Source organism: Urocitellus parryii, chromosome 6, assembly GCF_045843805.1.
Source record: "Urocitellus parryii isolate mUroPar1 chromosome 6, mUroPar1.hap1, whole genome shotgun sequence".
In the NCBI taxonomy this organism is placed as follows: domain Eukaryota; kingdom Metazoa; phylum Chordata; class Mammalia; order Rodentia; family Sciuridae; genus Urocitellus; species Urocitellus parryii.
Genome location: NC_135536.1, coordinates 48,403,295 through 48,417,786, shown reverse-complemented (window position 1 = coordinate 48,417,786; position 14,492 = coordinate 48,403,295). Strand labels below are relative to the sequence as shown.

The following is a 14,492-nucleotide window of genomic DNA, read 5'->3' as shown; positions in this document are numbered from 1 at the left end:
ATACAAAAGAAATCGAATACAGATCTCTGATATTCTCCCACTACATTTGTTTTACAGCTCAACTGTTTAGCTTAAGGAATGGGTAAAAGCCCCTCCCCAAGGGTATAAGGTGAATTTATTAAAAGAAAGAAACATCTGAACCCAAACAGTCACCCTCTATCCTACTATGTTCTAATGGTTAAGGCAACCACAACAGCAACACAAAACAGAATTCCTAACATATAGACACATTTGCCATACTCTTATGTAGCTCAAAAATATCCCAGCTAAAAATATCCCAGATAAAGTTAGAATTGAAAGGGAATAATTTTTGAAGCATGGGTATTTATAGAAAATATTAATTACCAAGTAAACTGCCAGATAATACTAAAGCAAAAATATCCTCTAATCTTGACCTTTTGTTGTTGTTTTAACTCTCTACAAGTCATATGAGCTCTCGTGGATCACCAATCCTGGAAATTGGAAATGACTAAGATGGGAAATGACTCTTCTTCAGCAGGAAAAAAGCTATTCTGGCTTAACAAAAGATAATGGAATGATCCTACAAAGACATTGCATCTGTACTTTCTGATAATATTGCATAGCTGAACATGTCTTTCAAGAGGATCAACAAGTATATTTCATTTCTCTTCTATATATAATCACACTGTTGATGTTTTATGATATTTACTCTTTTTTTTTTTGTACTGGAGATTGAACTCATGGACATTCAACCACTGAGCTGCATTCCCTGCCTTATTTTGTATTTTATTTAGAGACAGGGTCTCAGAGTTACTTAGTGCCTCACTTTTGCTAAGGCTGGCTTTGAACATAATCCTCCTGCCTCAATCTCCCAAGCTGCTGAGATTGCCAGCATGTGTCACTGTGCCTGGCTATGTGTTTTAAGTTTTAAAAAGAGAAAGTTTTGATTTTGTTTTTTAGTATAGCTACATTCAAAGAAGCAACTATAATCTGATGTGTGGCCATCTATTTATTTTCAAACTTCAACCACCCAAACATACACATAGTTCCAGTGACTAAGAAAATAACTTGGTCTTGGCTATGTATTCAAAATGTGTGTATCCTGATGTCTCAGACATCCAGGAATACTTCGGTCCAGTTTGAGTAAACTGACTGGATGTGAGGAGCTGGTAAGGAGAATGAGCAATGGTGACACACTGTTCCTGGGCAGATGGTCAGTAGGGTTATTCTGTGTGGACCATGGACAGACGAAAGCTGCAAACAGACTTGCTGGAAGCATTTAGGAACAACCTGGGGTTGATTATAAATCAAATGAGTGTGACAAGCAGGTGAAATTTTAAAATCAAGTGAAGTTTGCTAAAGTTCCCTCTTGTTTCCTTAGGTTCATGTGATAAAACAAAATGCTATATTTTAAGGCTAAGCCAGGGACAGTTATGAAATAGCTTGTTAATATAAGAAACATGTTCAATGGAAGAAATTGTAAGGGTTTTCTTTTTTACCAACTTAATTAAAGGACATACCCAAAGAAAATGATACAAAGATATTAAAGATAAGTTTCTTATTTGGGGGATAAGAAAGATACAATTTTAAAAGATCACCCTAAAAAATAAAGCTTTAACATACATAAATCGTGTTAAATACATAGCACATATCATTAGAGAGAATACTCTTACATCAAGTCATCTCTCAGTTGTTTCCTAAATTGAATAAGACCAATTTATGGGTTTTTAGATTCAAGGCAAGACAAATAAAACAATAAATTTCTCAAGAAGTTCTGAACACCCTTCTTCATACCCTGTCATTGAGATACTGCTAAACCTAAAACACCCAGAGCTGAGCTTTGTCATTTATATATTTGCCTGATGGCTCCAGAGGTAGTTTCCATGGTAAGTTCCCTGTGCATAAGAAGCAGGGTGAGTGGAATGTCTCCTTCCAACGAGGAACTTTTCACTGACAGTGATAAAGGCCAAGAACCTCCTTCTCACAAACGATTGAAAAACAGAACACGAAGGACATTTTTATTTTGTTTTGTTTCCTTTGTGTGGTATGCGACTTCAGTGCAAATACCCATTTAATCAAGAATACAAAGACAGCCACCTTTGCTGGGTAAGGGGTTTCCCGAGGCTGCAGTAAACAGATACAGCTCTTTCACTTTTGTTGTAGGAAATTCCTGCAGGTTGTTATTTCATGCTCCTGTTGTGCACTTTTGCCTCCTCTTGGTAGAGATGAAAGATTTTTTTTTTTCCCTAGAGGAAAATCGAAGAGTTAAATTTGTAGTACTTCAAAGCTACAGTTTATTTACTGACACTGATTCTTTTTTTTTTTTTTAGAAATATAAAGACATTAGAAAAAATATAAAACCCACTATCAGCTGGAATGTTCCTTTTATGCCTTTCTCCTCTGAATTGATAAGATCACTGAACTTGATCAGTGTAGTATTTAAGTTTAGTATTTAAGTTCTAAACTGGTCCAACTCTCTTTCTCACTCTTTAATCATTCTTTTCTAGTATCTTCTATTTAATAGACACTCTTGTCTCTCCTCCACACTAATTTCTTCAATTCTAGGGATATCACAGTCTATTTGTCTTCAAGGCTCCCCTTAAGCTTTGCTTCTTCTAGATAATCCATCCTGTTTCAGGATGGGATAAGAAGTGCAAATGTAAGTTGAAAACATTCTCAAATGCACAAAATATAAAGTGATTTTTAAATTAGTGCTATTATCACCATCTCAAAGACCCCTCCTTCGACAATCATTGATAAGAAAACTGAATATTTGATTTTTTTAGCCCTTGAGAGACTGTCTTCACCAAATATTAGCAAATACTTCTCCAGAATTATTGTTTTAGTATTAAAGTGTTGTCAAATAAGAAATAATGTCTCACTTAATTTATGAGTAATCAGTTTCTGAAATTGGTCTTAAAAAAGTAAATGTATTTTTAAAAGCCCCATTATAACTCATACATAATTTGAGAAAAAAATAGTAATTGGTTTGAACAGAAGTATTGGTGGTTGGTTATAAGCAGGCCTGTGGGAGGTACTGGGGCAATAACATAAAATGTGTTCCTAGGGTCAGTCTGCCTTGCCAGTGTCTGTATGTAACATTACCTGTGACTTAGGCTCTGGACCTTTATTACATAAACATCAATTAGGATTCTGTTTAAGAAACTATATCAGCAGTATAAATTGGTACCTTAAGAAATTGAGCAAAAATAAGAATTTCAGTTCTAGGCAAATGATATTTGACTAAATTTGTGTTTCTCTTGATAATTTACATGCCATACCAACACATCCACCATTATTATACCACTGTAAGGTATGGGGGAAGATCAAAAGTAATAAACTAGCTAATTTTTTTTAAGTTATTGGCTGGCTCTTTAGGAGATGGAGACAATGGATAGTTAATTAAGTACACTTATTTTTTAATCCATGGAGCCATTTGCCCTCTAAACCTTTTCATGTGCAATGTATAAACAACTAGATAAGCATATGAGGAAAGAAAAACTATCCCCTAGAGATGGGAAACAACAACAGAGTCAATGAAAAGTCCATATTTTAGGAATCATCAGATGGGATGGTTCAAATCTTGTCATTTGGCATTAATAAAATCTAAAGCCCATTTCAAAGATGGACTAAATTTCCAGCCAGAAAATAATTGCTGTTCCTGTCCTTTGTGTATATAACATCAATATGACTAAGAAAGAATTGTAGCCAGGCCCAGACCACCACCAAGCAATTGATGAGTCCCCATTAAGAGGGAAATGTTTACTTATTCATGGCAACTAGTTTTCAGAAGAAAAAGGAAAGAGGTTTGATTTTAAATGCTGTCTTTTCTTCCCATCCTATGCCCAATCAAGATCATCCACTTCTTCTTGGAAGTGTCAAAGCCCATTTTTATTTTCCGTTAGCTCTTTTAACCAGAATACTGATAAAGAGAGGAGAGCAGTTGCTATGAGGCAAAGAAAAATGTCCTGTCAGTTGAGGGCCCTCCATCTATCAAGGGGAATTTGCAATGTTGCCTCTCTTCAATACTGTATAGATTTGCAGGATTTTGTGAAACACTTAACCAGAATGGAAGGATTTAAAAACAGAATGCAAGATATAGACACAATCATTTTTTTTTAAAAAATCAAGATACTTTAGTTTTATTTCAGAATTTTCTAATCTTGAATTCTTAAGCATCCAGCAGTGATGATCATTTCTGGATAAGACTTTTGAAAGAATGATTAGTGTGGACAATTTAGACATATTCATCATATCACAGATTTCTAAAGATTAAAAGCTCTTACTAGAATTAAGATGTACTACACCAAATCATAGGAAAACAAATACTTATCTAATAATATTCATAAGCTATATTGAGCTGCAAAATAAGTTAAAGTGTCTAGGATACCAAATGACATTTGAAAATCTGGAAAGAATGTCCAGTTAGATGTTTACTTGTGATTCTAAGGATCTCTCGTGAATGGGAGACAATTCATATATATAGTTCCAATATGCAAAAAAACCCCTATATTAATATCTCCACTTTTTATAATAATGCAACATCAAAATAAATTTCTGCTCCCAAGTTTTGAGTTTATTAGCTATAAAGAGATCATCTTTCTTGAATAATTCTGGCTCTCCATCTACCTTCCTCAGATTCTTCAGAAGGTATGTTGTATATGGAAAAACCTCCTGGAGTCCCCAGACTCTAGCTCTTGGAGGTAATTTAGATAAAGCCCCAGAACAGAATTGAAAGGAAATGTGGACTATGTCAAAGGTGCTTAAGGAGGAGGAGGAATCCAAGATGAAGCAGGGAAAGTGCAGTGCTTTCTTTGACCAAGAGGTACTGTGGGATATCCAAAGTGCACATTGGGACCCAGGAACACTGTTCCCAGGCCCAGGGATGTGAAGTTAGAAATTATATTTGGAGCTTATCCTAGATCTAAGTCCTCCCTAGAGCACAACTGCTAAATGGGGGATGTATCTGTGCTTTGGGAGCCAAACGCTAAGAGTAAAAGCAAATATTTGATGCTGAAGAGCTCTTAAGAACTGAAGAGTGCCATTTACTTATTTCTACACGTCAGTGTGGTCTTAGGATGTTAAATAGATTAAAAGGCTAAGAGAGGTCAGTCACTCCAGGGAAGATTCTTCTTTTACTTCCCCTAACTTGGTTCTCTTTCCAAAATGGTTATTCACCACAACCCACTCCTGTGGAGAGTCCTTGGCAAACTCATAAGATGACACATCCTTTCCTAGAACATCCAGGAGAAGGTGGAGTCTGAGTTTGGGAACCAGAAATGAAGAAATGCCAGGAGGAGGGAGTCCAAAAGTCCACTCGTAAAGGACACGATGAAGATGGGTTTAGAAAGTTTACAGAGGAATGGGATCTTAAATCCAATAAGATCCATAGAAATTACCAAATCTATTCCAGTTGGGGGGCGGGGGCGGGTTTACAGAAATGAGGTGATTAGGGCTGGCTAAGGGCAGAACTAGAATGCAAACCGATTTCCAGGCCATCTACCTGACTCAGCCTTAGAAGTTCAGGTCCGATTTTGAGAATCCTAAGACTTCCATAGGACCCCACTGTCCACTTCTGGCTGTCGCCCTGGCCTTGTCTGCAGAGAGGACAGCCCAGTCGTTTCAATTTAATCTTATTTAAAAAGACATAACTAATAAATCTATTGCTGGGGCCTCGGAAAGACGGCCAGCAGAGTTGATCGTGCTCCCAATCCCATTGAACCCCATTGAAAACCATGACAACACCCGACAAGCTCCGATTTATCCCGGCAAGTTAAAGCGCATTGTGAGTAGGCGTCAATCAAGCATTATTCCGGACTGAACAAATGCAAAATCTTGACTGGAACAAATGCTTCCAACAGGTCCGGGGCGTCGAGCTCCATTTCCCCTTTGTCCACGGCCTAGCAGTTGGCCTGTATTGGAGTTGCCTCCGCCCGACCACCCAGAGCGCAGCACGGCCCGGGTACCTAGGGCACGCTTGGTAGCTAGGCTGCTGAGGAGTGTGTGCGGGGCTGGGCGGGGCTGCGACCACATCCGAGTCAGGTTCGAATTCAGCCCCAGCAGACTCAGGATTTCGGGTGCGGTCACCCAAGCACAGAGGCCATCCCTAAAATTTACAACCAAATGCACAAACCACTAGCTGCAGTTGAAGCCTCTGAGATGGTCTTCTCTGAGCCCTAGACTGAGGTTTGGCCAGAGCGAAGTCACATGCCAACTAAATGTGTCCACGCCTGCTGGTTCCTCGGTTTCTCGTGCTCTTTGTATTGATCATTTTCTCGGTGGGGTTATGGAGACTAGAAGATCCTAGAGAAACCCTGGATCGGCAGGATGTTTTGCTGGACGGACCCAGTGCTCTTTCTACCGATTTATACATTCCTGTAGCAGACCCCGCAATTGTGTAAGAGGCTATGCTGTTGGGAGCAGGGAGCGCAGACAGCTGGCATCCTCCTATGGTGGTGGCAGCAGAAGTTATAGGGCTGAGGCGCACTGGGGACGCCAGGGCGTCTGGCTATGCCAAAGAAGCCTCAGAGCCCTCGTAGGCCGCCCCGTAGGGTACTACCGGTGGGTCCTAGAATAGGGCTAGGTCCAGCTTTGAGGAGTTCGGCCACTGAATTCAGGCCCCTTGACCGGCAGCGGTCAGGTGGGCACTTAAGAGCTAAGTAGCTCGCGCTGATCTGGGGTCCTCTGTATGCTCCCCAGAGCACCCCCGAGATCGTGTAAGCACGCCGAATGTTGTATGCGTGGATGGAGCGGGGACGTGAGGGAAGTTCCCAGTGGCCTTCAAAACTCTCTGCCCAGATTCTGGCAAGGCCAGGCCACTCTCTGTGCCCTCCTAGAACTTCTCGCCCAGCATTCTCAGAGGAGCCCTACTAAAAAGAGAAAGGAGTGCTTCAGAGTTTAACGCAGCTTTGTAAATCATGTTGCAGATAATTACTGCAAACTAACACTTAAGCAAACTAGCTGGAGGAATAAAGCAAACAGAATAAATTCCTTGGCGCTCATAAACCCACCCATGCTGACCCCACCTTTCCCGGTGCTTCTGCAGGGCCAGGCCCCATGTCAACCCAGGAGGACTAGAAAGCTGGGGCTCGGTCGGGAAGGTGGTGGCCATTGCTCGCCACCCAAGATGTTATTCACTAGTAACAATCCCCATTATCTGTCCCCACTTTGGGCTAATCAGACAATCGCTAATGCCCAAGGCTGCTTCCTGCCGCCTCTGGGAGGTAACGGGGCGCCAAGGGGCGGGGGACGGGACGGGACGGGGCGGGGCGGGACGCGGGTGGGGGGCGGAGGTGGCACCTTCCGGGCTCAGCCGGGCTTTGGTCCAGCACTCATTCAGGTACTTAACACCCTGGAGACCCAGACCTCGGCTTTCAAAGCGGACCGGGTGGGAAGAGCTGTTTATATAAACACGGATTCCGCTGTAAATGCGCTAATATCCCCGCCGCCAGCTCATGGCGAGCGCTTCCCACGTCCACTCCTAGGAGCGGCGTGCCCGGCTGCCCCTCAGTTCTCAGCCTGCCCTGCCCCCGCCTCCTTCGCCTCTTCGACCATGGCCACCTCTGGACGTCTCAGCTTCACCGTACGCAGCCTCCTGAATTTACCCGAGCCGGAAGCACAGCACCGGCCCAGGCGGGAGCCAGAGCCACGCACCCCTGGTGCGGACCACTGGCTGGAGTCTGAGCGCAGCCACTATCCCTGTGAGTGAGCGGAGGATTGCTGCGGTGGGGGGTGGAGGTGAGGTGGGAGAGGGAAGGGGGAACAAAATCAAGGGGAAGCAAAAGACTAGGACACCGAAATCCCACCCCAGAGTCTGGATTTCCTCAGTGTTGAAGTCCAAGAGGCCCGTTTCTCAGATCTCTGCCTTGCGTCCGGGTCCGCACAGAGAGTAGATTCCTGCACTTGGCACTAGTGCTGGACATTTGTATTTCTGTGTCCGGGGATTCCTACGGGTCGGAATATTGAAATATTTAAAACACCTCCCTTATATGTCTCTTATCAAAGCTTTGCAAAATCTCAGGCAGACTGTAGTGCAATTGATCTGGAGGTGGCCCATTTTTGGTGAAGCGGCTTGTCTCCCAGCGCAGCTACCATTGAAGTTATTTTGAGAGGGCCCTGAGGTGGGTTTCTTTGAAGAAGTATCTCATGCCTGGTGAGCTGTTATGGTATGAATGGGTCAGTAAATTCCAAGAGGTGGGTACCAAGATGCGAACCCAGTGAAGGAAACGGTCTCGCTCTGCAAGTCGCGCGTGAGTGGGGACGCCCTCCGGCTGGCGGCTTGATGCCTAAAAGGGCTCCAGACGCTCGGAGGGACCGGCATCTCACCAGACCGTGTGTCCTTTGCCGTTCCTAGCCTCGGACGAGAGCAGCCTGGAGACCAGCCCCCCAGACTCGCGGCGGGTGTCCTCTCAGCTTACGTCTCGGGGCTCGGACGCCGAGAAGAGGAAGAAACGGAGGGTGCTGTTCTCTAAAGCGCAGACACTGGAGCTGGAGCGACGCTTCCGGCAGCAGCGCTACCTATCTGCTCCCGAGCGTGAACAGCTGGCGCGCCTGCTCCGCCTCACGCCCACTCAGGTCAAGATCTGGTTCCAGAACCATCGCTACAAGTTGAAACGGGCACGCGCGCCGGGAGCCGCGGAGTCGCCAGACCTGGCAACCTCTGCTGAGCTGCACCCTGCGCCCGGCCTGCTGCGCCGCGTGGTGGTGCCCGTGCTGGTGCACGATGGGCAGCCATGCAGCAGCAACAGTGAGGCCGGCACCGCGTCGGCCCAGGACAAGTACAGCTATCCGGCGTCCGCGGCCTGCCCTTTGCCGGGCTACACGGCCTTCGGGCCCGGCTCGGCGCTCGGCCTCATCCCCGCCTACCAGCACTTAGCGCCCCCCGCCTTGGTCTCCTGGAATTGGTGAGGCCACACGGGGTACTTGGGGGCTATCCCAGACTTTGGAGCGCGCTGTGTAACCGCTGTAAGGCTACAGCCAAAGACCTATAGCTGTCCGGAACCGCTCTTTGCAGGCCCCTTCCCTGCAGGTCCCACTTCGGGGAACCCTGTCACGCCCTCTCCAGCCATCGCGGAAGCACACGCAGTGAACTTTCGCTAAGATCGTCCCTTTTGCTAAAATCTCCCTTTCCCTGGACCTCCAGCCCCAGACCTAGATTTTACTGAGTCTTATTTGTATATTTTAAATAGCCATTTGTATGGGAAGCGACTTATTTTAAAAGAAATAGAATATTTTTTTTCTTTCTGTGAATCAAGAATAAAATGTGTAGGGTTGGGTCCCCCAGCGTTTCTGATGGGGACGTATAGGTTGGAGCGTGCTCACCGCATTGGAGCTTATAGCGCCGGTCAGCTCCTTGGCTGAAGGGCAGGTCGCAGTGACAACTCGGCTTTAGGAAGATGGGGGAGTGGAGGGGAGGAAGCTAGCAGTGGTGATCTCATCCCCCCCCCCATCCACTTGCAGGAATCTTGGGGATTCTGTTAACTTGTGTGGTAGCCTTGGTCCCAGAGTGTCGCTGAAGCTCCTCTGGGCTCCTGGAGTTTTGAAACTGCAAAACTCTACCATGTGGTCCATGAAGGGCAATGAGGGTCTCCGAAGTGGGTACCGAAAGCTCAGAGATCCATAAACCACCAGGAATTCTCAGTTAATTCCCAAGTGTCTCACTATGCTGTGATTTTCCACCTCCTCTTGAAGCAGCGCCTATCCATGGTGGGACTGGGTCGGGCAGCGGCGTGAAGAAATCAACAGTAGTAGGCCCTGGACACTGCCTCAGAGCGGCTTTGTACTGCGGGAACTTTGGTGGCCCTAGGTTAAAACACAGTCCGCTAGTGCGCTTCCCCTCGTTTTATATGCGCTCCCATTGCACATTAGGCTCCAGGGTCTTAGTGTTCCACCCCTTGGGTTTGCAACTGCTCCTCATTATTTGGAACTCCCTGCAGGCAAGTCCCTCTGGAGAAGTGGTGATATCATTCCCCCCCCCCCCCCCCCGCATCCATTTGCAGGAAGATGCACCTGAGAAAAGCAGTTTAGGGAATCGGGTCCAGGGAAAGGGAATAGGAGCCCCTAATAGATCTGTGAGTGGTAGGTATCCAACCTGTTAGAGGCCCTAGATTTCCTGTTCAAGGAGGAGACTGGGAGGCAGTGTTATCACCTGGGATTTGAGGGTGGGGGTGGAGAAGGACAGAGGGGGATGGGAGTGGGGAGTTTGGGTCTCAGCTGCCGGCCACCTTGCCTTCCATATGGATGTGGTTATCTTAGAAGAATCTCGTTCCTTAAACCTCCTTTTGTCTTGGGAACTGAAAAGGGCATTGTCGGGCCTGAAAAGGACCTAGACAAAATCCGCACTGTTTGGATTCAGGACTCTGTTTAATCAGTCCCTGGTGACAATGTAGTGGGTGTTAGGCAGGACAATAGTATCTTTTTAAACCTTGTGGCCTTCAGGAAGACAAAGGGCTTGAATTTTATGGGCTTACAACTTCAATTAGAACAGTGCCAGTGTGCATGGGAGATTATCAAATTTGTATCATAAAACCCCTTTCTATTAAATGATTGTTGGGGAGGGAGCCTGAACATTGTAAGACATATATTGGGACCTGCCAGAGGCTTCCCAGTTAACCCTGGCAGAGCAGATGGGGAAAGAAAAGCAGGAAAGGATTTCTGAAGACTTGCAGCTATTGGTCAGCTGGCTGGGTGCTTGGCTCTTCCATGCTCTTCCTTCAAGAATGAAGGGAAAGAGTCATTGCTTATTGAATACCATTGGTTGTGACAAAGATCTCCTAAATATCCTTGAGGAGAAAATAAAAAGAAAGCACTACAGGGCTGGGGTTGTGGCTCAGTGGTACAGCACTTGCCTCACATGTATGAGGTACTGTGTTCAATCCTCAGCACCACATAAAAATAAACAAATAAAGTCATTGTGTCCATCTACAACTAAAAAAAAAAATTAAAAGAAAGAAAGAAAGAAAGCACTACCTGTTCCATTCTTTTCCTAGAGCTCCAGAGAAAGTAGATTTTGGAATCTGCAAAGTGGACAGGGCCTATTAAATATAGTCTCATGGAGAGACTATCTAAACCAAGAGGTTTTGTAAGAGAGGGTATCCTCAATCAAATCCATCATGGTTCCAAATAGTGGGACAGAAGACACAATCAGTTGTTTCCAAGGAAGATGGTTAGAATCACAGCAAGATGTCCAGCCAGGCAGCCAACTGTGTCCTGGACAGGAGGAGAACAGCAATTTCTAATGAAAGTAGAACCAGGAAACATAATGTATGAGCAATTACTCACTTCTTTTCACTCTTTTTCCTTTAGGCTTGGAAGGAAAATCCAAAGGGGAAAGTGTAAAATGCATTCCCATCATGAATTTTAGAGGCCCCAGGATGTTTTTGTTTTTTTCCTGTTCACACCTGTGATAAGCTGGAATAGATATAAATGTCAGGTTCATTTGTGACCTAAGAGGTCAGTTCTTCTAGGGTTCTGACAAAAGCTGAATGAACCCAAGGCCTCTCCACAAACAGCTGTGAAAATAGTTAAGAGCACCCTCTCCAGATGAAAGTGTCTCAGACTTTTGTCACCCATCATCAACATCACAAGGCAGGTTCACACTCAGAAAACTTTGATTGAAACTTACTGTATTCCAGGCATTTTTCTAGACACTTTCACAGTTGATATCACAGAAATTTTATACTCTGTGTGTGTGTCCTGTTTTATAGGTAAGAAACTGAGACTCAGCGGATGGGGCAGGTGACTTGCCCAAAGTAGTTATAAACCTCAAAGAAAGTTACCTTTGTCCTCGGCTTAACTCACATATGGAGACCTTCCTTAAAAACTGCCCTCAAGGAAGACAATTGTCATTTTGATGTGACAATAGAAATTCTATGAAACCATCAAAAATTATCTTATGAATAGCCTGGGAGTATGTGGGAGCATGCCAAAAGCACTCTGTGTAGCTCAGAGCCACTCCCAGAGGCTGATCACATAGTAGAGTAGTTGTTAACACCTATTGATTCCTGCATGCCAGACGATATTCTGAGTTTTTTCCCCAAATACTATCTCATTCAATCCTCAAAAAAAAAAAAAAAAATCATGAGATAGTACTACTACCCCCACTTTCCAGATGAGGAAATTGAAGGTCAAAGAAGTTATAAGTTCCCAGGGTCATAGTGTTAGTAAGTGTCAGAGAGTTTCTGAACCCAAGAAGTCTAGCTCCAGATGCACACTTTTAACCACATGGTGGGAATGATTTCTCATTCTTTATATTCTGTTGCTCTCAGTGGACAGTCCTAGTTACCTCCCTGCTTCTTTAGAAATGTTCTGTAGTGCCTGCCAGCCCCCCCATCTCCATTTACCAAATCTCTAACTTTGGGACATAACCTCTGTGTTTCCCCTAGATTTGTTTGTGTGTGTTATTGTCCAGCTGTCAATGAAGCACAGCTCTTGTCTGCAGGTCACAATATTCTCCTGTGACTATCATTTTACCATTCTTCTTCCAGAAAAACATCTGCTGTTGATGTCTTGACACAGATTGTCCACTCAGCATTCAGTAGAGTCCCTGCTGGCTCTGATAAGCTCCTCTAAGCTTTTCCCAACCCCCAGGCTCAGTTCCCTGTGGAGCTTTATGACTTTGGCTTTCCTAGTCCTTTCCCCAGTCATCTTTTTCCTTTCTGGGTCTCCAGTTTTATCTTTATTAGTAAATATGATCCTCTTCACATTTTCTCTCTCTTCTTCCCTTGTAAACATTAAGTCACTTAAGTCTCTTGCAGGTGGAGATCACAATTTTCACTTCAATTTTCTTTCCTCATTGTTCAGAGGATCTTACTTCTTAGCACATCTCTTATCTGACCAATTTAGCACTTTAGAATCTTAGATAATGTGATACTGATGGGTTAGAAGGAAGTTATTTGAGCCCAGGTTAACCTATATCTTCCTTTCTAACAATGGAGTTTAAATGTTTATTATTCTCTTGCCTTGTTGACACAGTTAACTTTTCTTCTCCTCTCCCTACCCTACCCCTCACTTCACTACTCTTAAAATACTTTTGACTTGTGAATAAGATGTTCAGGTAGGATAGTTACAGGCTTGGTATGGTTGAATATCTTGTTAATTGTGTTTATTTGTTCTGAGCGGTTCAGTTAACCAGCCTGCACAGGTTATCTGTAAACATGAGAACAACAGATAGTCAAAGGAGTTTTTAGAATGCTGAGAAGTACTTCCTTATCCCAGAGCATGACAATTGCTATGGATATGATTGTATCCCTCCAGGTCACTTACCATTTTTCTAAGTCATGCTATTGGTGGGGCTTTAATAAATGGTTCCTTAATTATTTTCAGAATTCTAATTCTATACCTTTTCACTCCTCTCTGACCGCCCCCCACTCTACATATATACTAATAACTAAAGGTGTCTAGCATCTTCCTCTTTATTTTGAGCTCAGTGCTTATATTACTGTCTGTAAGTTCACTAAAGAATTGAACAACATTCTCTTCAATGCTGAGCCAGAGCGATGATATAAATTTAGAGGAAGATGAAAAATTGTTTAGGCTATTCAATGAGTAAGTTCTCCTTCTATTCCAACTCCTTCCCTCATCTACCCCAAAGTTTCTATCACAGGGATTCTTATTTTTTCCCACCATGTCCAGTAGAGAAATTTTAATGTTTATTTAGGAAAGTAACATCATCACAAATTAGAGGTAGAAAATGATTTTCTCTTCAATAAACTGCCCTACAGACAAAGAAAAATCTCAAGTTCTTCACCGAGGCCATGTAGTTTCAAAAGCTGCTACAGTTTCACATAGCTCCTATGAGTAGGATGTGATAGAGGAACATCAGAAGGGACTTTGGTCATGCTTAACTTCCTCCTGCCTTCTGAATGGGTGGTCCTTTATGAGTCAACAGGTTTTCAAATGCTTTCCCAAGAGCTCTTGGACTCTTTTCTCTCTTCCTAATACAACAATTGCTCTCCCCCTGATCCCCCTTCCTTGAGACTGGATTGGGTATTTTGCAGAATTTACTAGGAATGGGAATAGAGGCTGTTTGCAAATCAAACTGGAGACAAAGGTATCAAGAAAATCCATTCAAAGGGCCCTTGAATCTCTCACCTGAGGCTGTCTTCTTCCTATTATACCTTTCTCCTCTAGCTTTGCTTAAGGACAGTGTATTAAGCAACAATTCCTCCAGTCCTAAAGATGTTATCAGCTTAGGTTTAAATTCTCAACTAGAGATAACCCTGAATCATAACTTCTCAGATCTGATACAGTCACATAAGCATCATTGTAAGGACAAAAAGCAATTTTTATGGCAAACTGAAATGCAGAGGAAAATGCACAAAGCACCAGGAAAAGACCAAAGAAACCTCATATGGAGTAAAGAACCAAATCCTGTTCTGAGAAACTGTTTTTATTGCCTAATCACACTAATGGATTCATTTATCTCTTTGACCAAGTATTCAACATGCTCTGTTTCCCTGATGGGAACATTTCATATTTAACTCAGTTAAAGCACAGAGGCAGGGCAGATTTTCTTATTGCTCATGTATGTG

The 14,492-nt window shown here is 43.7% G+C and overlaps 1 protein-coding gene across 1 annotated transcript; it reads left to right on the top strand.

Annotated features, from left to right (window-relative positions):
- The first annotated feature begins 7,513 nt into the window (after positions 1-7,513).
- On the top strand, positions 7,514-8,868 carry Nkx2-8 (NK2 homeobox 8). Its single transcript, XM_026413636.2, has 2 exons — positions 7,514-7,661; positions 8,315-8,868. Exons 1-2 carry the CDS (start codon positions 7,514-7,516, stop codon positions 8,866-8,868), a joined length of 702 nt encoding a protein of 233 aa, XP_026269421.1.
- Positions 8,869-14,492: the final 5,624 nt, after the last annotated feature.